The sequence below is a fragment of the Amaranthus tricolor genome, chromosome 13 (genome assembly GCF_026212465.1).
Source record: "Amaranthus tricolor cultivar Red isolate AtriRed21 chromosome 13, ASM2621246v1, whole genome shotgun sequence".
NCBI lineage: Eukaryota > Viridiplantae > Streptophyta > Magnoliopsida > Caryophyllales > Amaranthaceae > Amaranthus > Amaranthus tricolor.
In genome coordinates this window covers 19551355-19561297 of record NC_080059.1, presented here as the reverse complement: position 1 = coordinate 19561297, position 9943 = coordinate 19551355, and the positions used below count along the sequence as shown (strand labels likewise).

At 33.4% G+C, this 9943-nt stretch overlaps 1 protein-coding gene across 1 annotated transcript; it reads right to left on the bottom strand.

Moving 5' to 3' along the window:
- Positions 1 to 4383: 4383 nt before the first annotated feature.
- Positions 4384 to 9943, bottom strand: LOC130798971 (tubulin beta chain-like). The gene is made up of 3 exons (XM_057662060.1): positions 9357 to 9943; positions 5359 to 5628; positions 4384 to 5208 (listed from the first exon to the last, which is right to left on the bottom strand). The coding sequence occupies exons 1-3, from the start codon at positions 9763 to 9765 to the stop codon at positions 4535 to 4537; spliced, it is 1353 nt and encodes a 450-aa protein (XP_057518043.1). The 5' UTR covers positions 9766 to 9943; the 3' UTR covers positions 4384 to 4534.

Sequence of the window (9943 nt, the reverse complement as noted above, 5' to 3'; positions counted from 1 at the left end):
GTATAGGGGTAAAGCCTCGGCCAACTGGTGTTTCTCGTTCCCTCAAATTAAAAAATTTGATTATGTGTTTGTCATTATTAAATATTAAATTAATAAATTGGTTCATGTGATATTATATATATATATTGTTTTCTCAAATTGTTTTTCTTTTAAACTCAGCTATTAGTTATTTTCTAAAATTATTTTCAATTTGATTATATTTTATTTTTTTGAAATTATTTTCAAACTTAATCGTTTTACGGGATGGAGTTGGAATTACTCAATTTCTTGATTTTGTGAGTTTTTCCCTTGTTTTTCTTGCATTCTTATGTTGCAGGTTATTGATTGCGTGGGAATCGTGGAGTGAGGATCACCTAGAAACATAGCTTTTGTTAGAGTCGTATTTCAGTTTAAATTTTACCTTAAGTTATTTAAATTTTATATGGACATAGATTGCGTTTCAGTTTTCTCTTATGTTGTAAGACCCTTTGTTGTATTTAAAGTTATTAAGTTATTTCTTAGTCGTTAAGCCTTACATTTATTTTATTAGAAATAGATGTGGCGATAACACTCTCATGAGTAGGTTTTGGCTCATGTTTTTCATTAAAGGTGTTTTCAAAAGTCTGACCTATTCCGAGAGCGTTACAACACGTGTCACGCATACAAACGCTTCCATATTTGTAGGTACTGTACGATTAAATCGTATATATATCCCCGTTATTTGCCTGTTTCTTAAAAAAAATAAAATAAAATAAAAAAACATAAAAACATAAAAAATCCTTCGTTCCCAAGCAATTAACTAATTACAACTCCAAATAGAATTATTAATTCTGTTCAAATAAACATTTTGCAAAGAAAAATTACACAATGATGGAAACGACAACTCCCAAAATCTAACGACAGGAATCAAACAGAGCAGCTTAGATTCACTGAAGAAGAATTGGAAGTGGCTGATATCTTGGTTAACCTTCTTCCTTTTTCTTTTAATAAATCATTAACTCCAAATCCTGATTCTGTTGCTCTTAATGATCTCTCACACTCAAACTTAAATCATTCTTCTAATAAACCTCCCACTAAGAGAAAAAAATCTAAATCAAATAAGGTACTTTTTTCTTTTTATATATTTATAATATAGTAGGAGTATTATTTATTGATTTATTCATTGGACTAGTTTTTTTTTTTTGATAAAATAGAGTTTCTATTAATTAATTTGTTGCAGAAAAAAAAAAGAAATTAAAGGAATTTGAAGTGAAAAGATTAGTGGAAGGAGATCAACGACTGAGAGTGGTGTGTTTTTCTCTTAAATAAATAAATTGAATATTGTTTTGGATTAATTAATTTGATGATTTTAGTTTTTCGATTAATGATTTGTTTGGAATTTTTGCAGACACAAGAAAGCGGGGAAGAGGGATTATAATGATTCATTGGCTGAAAATGATCATTTAAAGCCTAAGAAATTACCTAACGTATAAACACTAAAAACATCTGCATGTAGAATTGAGTTTTTTTTTTTTTTTTTTTTAATGTTTTTGAATTCGTTGAATATTTTTCTCATAAGTTATTGTTTTAACAGTTGTTGATAAAATTTGGTAATGAGAAAAGCATCAGTAAGATAATGCAACAATAAAAACAGTAGATGATTCTGTACCTGATGCGGTCCATCAAGTATGATCAATGATTCAATACATGCAAGTCCATCAAAATTTATGCAATACGATCATCAGCATGATCTACAACATCATCAGTTGGATACGGACGAGCAAGAAGATATAGGATTTTGAAAATGAAGGAGAAGAGAACACGTCGCAAATTTTGATCCATTGTGTTTCCTACATTTTTTTTTTCCCTAGCCAAAAGTTCTCATATGGAAGATAGCTAGATACTCTACTAATTCAAAAAAATTAGTTAGATTGAATCGCTTAATCAGGCAGTAGCATATTTGCAAAAATTATAGGGCATAATTGTAAATGTAGGATTGATAATATGAGGTTTAGGTGGAAAAAAAAATAATTTAACTGATATTAGGATAGTGAACTTTCATAATTGTCAATAATTAATTTTTTTTATTGTGAAATGTTATATGATATTTGCTTTTTAAATCATATTCACATTTAGGGGATGAGGCCATATCAATTTTTTTTAAGTTAAAACGATCATTTATAATTTTAAAGTAATTAACTATAAAAATTGATTAATTATATGAGACCGTCTCATAGCTTGCCTCACAATGAGATGGTCTCATACGAAATTAACTTAGTTCATATATATTGTTGAACATACTAGTCTGTCAAAATAATGATGAATTAACATGGTCTGTTAGGGTAATAGTTGAAGCGTAGAAGTAACAATACCGTTATATTTGTTTTTGTTGTGATTGGTGTGACTTGAGTGCACATTTGATGAGGTGCATTCATGTGTAACCTTTGGGATGGAATCCCATGAATGTGTTAAGTTGGTGTATTAAGTTGATTATTGTGGTTTATGATGATGATTAAAGTATGGATTAATGAGGTAATGAAGTATGAGTTAATTAAGGGAGTTATGGGACTTAATGAAAAAGTGCAAAGGTTTAGTTCAAGATGCTCTACAATGTAAGGTCGAGCAACTACTGACAGAAGCCTTCTGAAGTGCCGCTCGACCAGCTCACTCGACCGAGCGAGCTTCAGAATGGGTCGAGCGAGCAGACAGAATGCAGGCAGACACTTCCTGTATCCCGCTCGACCGAGCGAGCCCCTGCTTTGGTCGAGCGATGTTTCTGATGCTCCTAAGATGTTGTTTTTGACTCTTCAAGTACTTGGAGATGTTTTATTATCATTTATTCATAGCTTTAATATACTTAATGTAACTTAGTGTGATCTCTCCTATAAATAGAGAGCTCTCAATCACATAGTAATAATCCACAAATACACCCCAAGCCAAACACTAGCCTATATCTCTTCTCTATTGTAATTCTCCATATTTGTGAGTTCTTTGAACTTCTTTTGATAATATAAGAGATACTACACACCGGAGAACGTAACCTTAGTTGGGTGAACCTCGTTAAATCTTTGTGTCATTTTATTGCATTATTTTCTCCTACAAACATCGATATCGTTGATAGCGTAATTTGTTTGTCACAAAACCTCATACACTCGATCTTGGTAATATTAGAGTTTGAAACACATTGTTCGAACTCTAATACATCGTCGTTTACAGTTTTTAGTTAGAGTTCTAAAAATGGGGATGAAATTTAGTCTCTGGTTGTCAATTTGCTTAGATTTAGTCATACGTTTTGTGCGACTTGGCTTATGTTAGGTAGTTTGTTTGTGGACTAGATTTGATTTCATATTTTTTTAAATCAAAACTGAAGAGTCCATTAAAAATTACGTTAAATTGTTTTTTGTGTGGTTAATTTAATTATTATATCTAAGTTTTAAATAAATGAAAAGTTTGAGGAGAAACGTCAGGTATGTTTAGAGATAATAGTGTTGGAGTATTATTATGAGGCTATTTTTAGGGAGAAGGGATAATTTCATAATTTCATTAAAAAAATTACCGACACAATCAAATAATGTCGAAGAATTGAAACTAATTAGAATAATACTTATTTACACTTTTGTTGTACAAAGACTTCTCCATATTTGTGCCTCGATCCTCTTTGGTTAAACTTGCAACTTGTTACGTCCTTCATAATCTCAACTACTCCCAAGTATGATATATATATATATATATATATATATATATATATATATATATATATATATATATATATATATATATATATATATATATATATATATATATATATATATATATATATATATATATATATATATATATATATATATATATATATATATATATATATATATATAATATATATATATATATATATATATATATATATATATATATATATATATATATATATATATATATATATATTATTGTATTCATTTGAGTCAAATCTATAATCTAATAACATAAATTTAGATTTAATTTTGAAGACTCAACTCCTTTTAATGATGTTATTCAAAATTCATTTTAAACTAATCAAAAAATAAATAATTATATTCAGTTAATTAATTGGTCCAAAATCATATTTAGTATAAAAAGGATAGGTTTGTCTGAGTCTTGAAGAACCCTTAAAAATAGTTATACGTGTTTAATTTAGTCAAGAGAAGCGTTTAACAAACTGATGTACAAGGATTTGAATCTTAAGTCGAAAACTTGACCAAATGGAGAAAGATCAAATAATATATATAACAGCAAGTAGGAGTAGTCCTATATATTTAAAGCTTTTATCACACTTGAAGAATTACATCTATCATTAAGTAGTTTTTGAAGTTTTAATGATCCACTGCCGGTGTCCTGCCTGTTTGGGTTCAACATAGAAGAGATAAATGATATGTTCAAAAACACTTATGATGCAAAATTCAATACCATTTCAGTCAATACAAGAGATACATACTCAAATCCAAGCTTTTAAAACAATGACAGACAAAGAACAAATTGATACAATATAATGCAGGTAAAAACTGAAAAAGATAAGCATATGAATGACAAGAGTGTATGTCTAGTTCTCGTAACCATCTTCCTCGTTTTCGTAATCTTCCTCGTATTCCGCAGTTGCATCTTGGTATTGTTGATATTCAGCCACAAGATCATTCATGTTACTCTCTGCCTCTGTGAACTCCATCTCATCCATTCCTTCTCCGGTGTACCAATGCAAGAAAGCCTTGCGCCTAAACATAGCTGTGAATTGCTCACTCACTCTCCTAAACATCTCTTGGATGGAAGTGGAGTTCCCTACGAATGTGGAAGCCATCTTTAAACCAGTCGGTGGGATGTCACACACACTCGACTTCACATTGTTAGGGATCCATTCTACAAAGTAAGACGAGTTCTTGTTTTGGACGTTGATCATCTGCTCGTCTACTTCTTTGGTGCTCATCTTACCACGAAACATGGCAGAAGCTGTAAGGTACCTACCATGACGCGGGTCAGCAGCACACATCATGTTCTTCGCATCCCACATTTGTTGCGTCAGCTCAGGGACTGTGAGGGAGACGTACTGCTGAGACCCACGAGAAGTCAGTGGGGCGAAACCCACCATGAAGAAATGGAGCCGAGGGAATGGAATGAGGTTGACCGCTAGCTTCCTCAAGTCGGAGTTGAGTTGACCAGGGAATCGGAGACAGCATGTCACCCCACTCATTGTGGCCGAGATCAAGTGGTTGAGATCACCAACTGTGATGCCAACCAGACATCAAATACACAAATTATGATTGATCATGAATTAACTCAACCAAAAAAACGAACTAATTGACCATTTAGACGGGTCGACATCCTAATTGAACAATAAGAACTAATAATCATCATTTGAGATCAAACACTTACAGCTGGGGTTGCTGAGCTTCAAGGTCCTGAAGCAAATATCATAGAGAGCCTCATTGTCCAAAACCATGCATTCATCAGCATTTTCAACCAATTGATGAACAGAAAGAGTAGCATTGTAGGGTTCAACGACGGTGTCAGAAACTTTCGGAGAAGGGAAAACCGAAAAGGTAAGCATCATTCTGTCGGGGTACTCCTCTCTAATCTTTGATATTAAGAGAGTTCCCATACCAGAACCTGTACCTCCTCCAAGTGAGTGACATACCTGGAAACCTGTCATCAAATAATTCAAAGTCTTAAGTGAACTCAGAGTGATGTACACTCAAAACATACCTAGAATATCAGTAAATTAAATAATCCTTTTTGGTTTAAAAGCATTTTCCAAACAAGTCAAACCGAAAGGCCTACTCCATCTTTTTTAGTCTTGAAAAAAGTCAACACACAAAATCTGATTTGTTCTCAAAAGTCTGAAGCATTAAAGTACACTTTCAGATAAGGAAACTTCTAAATATGTAAGTTCTCAAATTCCAAAGGAGATCACTTGCCTTAATTACCAAAAAAGAGTTATGAAGTATATCCAAAAATGATCGACTTTGTAGCAATGAATTTTCACACATAAACTATAGAACCTAATCCACCAACTACTAGTGATCAATATATTTCATTGGCTCAATTTCAATAAGTGGGCCAACAAAACAGAATTTGAGAGTTCATGTATACACAATCTTATCCTGTAAATATATATTCCTATTTACCTTAATAATACTTCATAAAAATTTTTACCTTCAACAATTACAGATCATCACAAAAATAATCAAATTTGTTATAAACAAATTAAAAAACACACAACTATGCTATGATCAACAAAATTAATAACCATTAATAACTAAAAGATCTTAAACCTTGATTTTCTACTATCGAATAAATCTCAAAAAAATGAATGAACCCGGAATATCATATACTATGATCAACAAAATTACATTAAAATAAGATCATAAATATTAGAGCAAGAAAATCTAAGTTCGGGCCTCATCTAACTACAAACCTTTATTTATACACAAATTCTTTATAAGAGACGGTCTCTTTGAGAAACCATCTCTAATTGGACCGGCCTATTATATATTTTTTAGAATATTGTAAGTAAGCATTAAGAATGATGTAAGTAGACATTTAAGTTATTGAAAGCAGGCATTAAGAATACGATAAGTAAGCATTAAGGATAATGTAATTAGCATTAAGGATAATGTAATTAGCATTAAGAATACGATGTGTAAGCATTAAAGATAATGTAATTGTTGGGTTTTTGGGTTCCTGTGGAGAAACCATTTTATGTGGAGCCCAAATGTCCACTTGTTATAACTCATGTGGGGTTAGTATTTTAGCTTCTTTGGGAAGCTTAGGGTATAAGTGTTTTTTTCCCACCTTTCATATAACATATCTAAGGTTAATATTCCCGCTGATAATGATAATGTTGAAGAAGTTGATCATCAAGATCACCCTGAAGACCAGCCACCTCATGCTCCTGTTAGAAGATCCGAAAGAGGTCATATTCCTTCTACTAGGTATCCTTCTACTGAATATATTTACTTGACCGATGAGGGAGAACCTGAATGATTTGAGGAAGCCATGGAAAGTGATGACAGGGAGCTTTGGATGGAAGCAATGAAAGATGAAATAGGTTCATTGCACGAGAATCACACTTATGACCTTGTGAAACTACCTAAGGGTAAAAAGGCTTTGAGGAATCGTTGGGTCTACAAGAAAGGTGTAGACTTTGAAGAAATTTTTGCACCAGTTGTCAAAATGTCTTCTATTAGAGTTGTTTTGGGTTTATTTGCTAGCCTTGACTTAGAGATTGAGCAGCTTGATGTGAAGATTGCCTTCCTTCACGGTGACCTTCAGGAAGAAATTTATATGCAACAACCAGAGGGTTTCAAAGTTAAGGGAAAAGAAGATTATGTGTGCAAATTGAAGAAGAGCTTGTATGGTTTGAAACAAGCTCCAAGGCAATGGTATCGCAATTTTGATCTTTTATGGTGGAGCAAGGCTTCAAGAAGTCTGCTATGGACCATTGTGTTTTTCAAAAGAAATTTGTTGTTGGCAGAATGTTGATCATATTGTTAGCTTGAAGCAACAGTTGAGCAAGAAGTTCTCCATGAAGGAACTTGGGCCCGCGAAGAACATTCTTGGCATGAAGATTATTCGTTATCAAAAGGCTCGAAAATTGCGGTTATCACAGGAAGCATATATTCATAAAGTTCTTCAACGTTTTAATATGGATAAAGCAAAGCTAGTGAGTACAACTCTTGGTTTGCATTTTAAGTTGAATGCTGAACAAAGTCCTTCCACTGTTGAAGAGAAGGAAGCTATGCGACATATCCCTTACGCATATGTCGTGGGTAGTTTGATGTACGCTATGGTTTGTACGAGGCTTGATATAGCACATGCAGTTGGTTTGTTTAATAGGTTCTTGTCTAATCCCGATAAAGAGCATTGGAATGCTGTGAAGTGGATTTTGAGATACTTGTGAGGCGCTGCGGATTTGAAGTTATGTTATGGGAGTGATAAGCCTATCCTTGTGGGTTACTCAAACGCTGATATGGCTGGTGATATTGACTCGAGAAGGTCTACTTCGGGTTACTTGGTCACTTTTGCAGGGGGAGCTGTAGCTTGGCAGTCTAGACTACGAAAATGTGTTGCTTTGTCTACTACAGAGGCCAAGTTCATTGCTTCGACTGAGGCATGAAAGGAATTGCTTTGGATGAAGCATTTGTCCGACAACTTGGTTTCACTCAAAAGAAGTATTTGTTGTTTTGTGACAATCAAAGTGCAATTCATCTTGCTAAGAATTCCATCTTTCATGCAAAGTCGAAACATATTGATGTGAGGTATCATTGAATTCGTGATGTACTTGATGCAAAATCACTTGCTTTGGAGAATATTCAAACCAATGACAATGGTTCCGATATGATGACTAAGGCCTTACTTCGTGGGAAGCTTGAAATTTTCCGTGAGATTGCCGGGATGGCAATTACCTCGACATAGTCGCGAGGGGGAGTTGGGTTTTTGGGTCCCATCCTTTGCAGAGAAACCTTACGGCTTGTGGACAGAACCTGCAGTTTTGGGTGAATTCTTCCTCTTTTGTTCCTCAATTGTAGCTTATTATGGTTGTTTGTTGTTAGGTAGTTTGAGGACCCTTTTGAGAACTTGGATTGGATTTTTATAACCTCTTTTTCATCATAATAAGAGAATTTTGGGTGGACTCCTAAAGTCCCGTGGTTTTCACTCTTCACGTAAAAATCTTGTGTCTTCGCCCTTGATTATTACTTGCTTTATCTTGTTTAATTGCTGATTTTTATTGTGATTTATTGGCGATATTTGAGTGTGTTAAATTGGTGCTAAGTATAAATTTGGTGAATTAATTTATTCGGGTTATTTCCGCTATTTTTATGTAATCAATATGTGTAATTGGTAGTTATTGGAGGTGTTCTTACCTCATCTCTCAAGAGACAAACTATTATTATATTGACTTGTGTTGTATATAACACAAGAAGGATGGTAGGCGAGTTGATTAAGCACATTTGCAGATGTGATGTTTACTCTATGCTATGATAAGATCCTGGATTAGCCCCTCATTAACAGACTAATCGATCTATATATAAAATTCAGCATAACATGATAAAATCCAGAAATCAAATCACATAAAAACAAAAAATTGATAAACCCAGAATGTCAAATGTATTGACCATCAAAATTACATTAAAACATAATCATACATATTAAGCATGATGAATCTAGATGAACAGAATCATTTTGCTAAAAACCCAGTTAATATTGAATTGTGTAAGGTATAGCAATTAAAGCAAGTTAATTATTAGGCTAAACTGATCTATTTATTAAATCTAACATAAAACCCAGAAATTAAATCACAGTAGAACATAAAAATATCAAAGGAATCATTTAAAAATGGAAACAAAATATCAAAAAATCAAAAAAAATACCTTGAAGGGCGTCACAATTCTCTGCTTCTTTACGAACAACATCAAGAACAGAGTCAATAAGTTCAGCACCTTCAGTATAATGCCCTTTAGCCCAATTATTCCCAGCACCAGATTGTCCAAAAACAAAATTATCCGGGCGAAATATTTGACCTAAAGGTCCGGATCTGATACTATCCATGGTACCAGGTTCAAGATCCATAAGAACAGCCCGAGGAACATAACGACCAGCAGCAGCTTCATTGAAGTAAACATTAATACGTTCCAATTGAATATCAGGTGATCCAGCACCATCAGAATTATTGAATCTACCCGTTTTATCAACACCGTGTTCATCACAAATAACTTCCCAGAATTTAGACCCGATTTGATTACCACATTGCCCACCTTGAATATGCAAGATTTCCCTCATTTTGATTGGATTTTGATTGGGATTTTGGGAATGGAAATGAGGATGAGAAATGTAATGGACAGATGGTAATGGAGTAGAGAATATATGGAAGAACAGGGGAAAGACAGTTGTCAGAGGTTTTTTTTTTGGGGGGGTTGGAGAGGTGAAAGAATAAATAGAAAGGCGGGATATTTTTGAA

Bases quoted from the DNA above. Each gene is read 5' to 3' on its own strand.
- LOC130798971 (XM_057662060.1), bottom strand. From the start codon at position 9,765: ATGAGGGAAATCTTGCATATTCAAGGTGGGCAATGTGGTAATCAAATC. The intron at 5,629-9,356 runs GTATTTTTTTTG...ATTTGATGACAG, and splicing joins GAATTGTGACGCCCTTCAAG to GTTTCCAGGTATGTCACTCA. The intron at 5,209-5,358 runs GTAAGTGTTTGA...TTGGCATCACAG, and splicing joins GAAGCTCAGCAACCCCAGCT to TTGGTGATCTCAACCACTTG.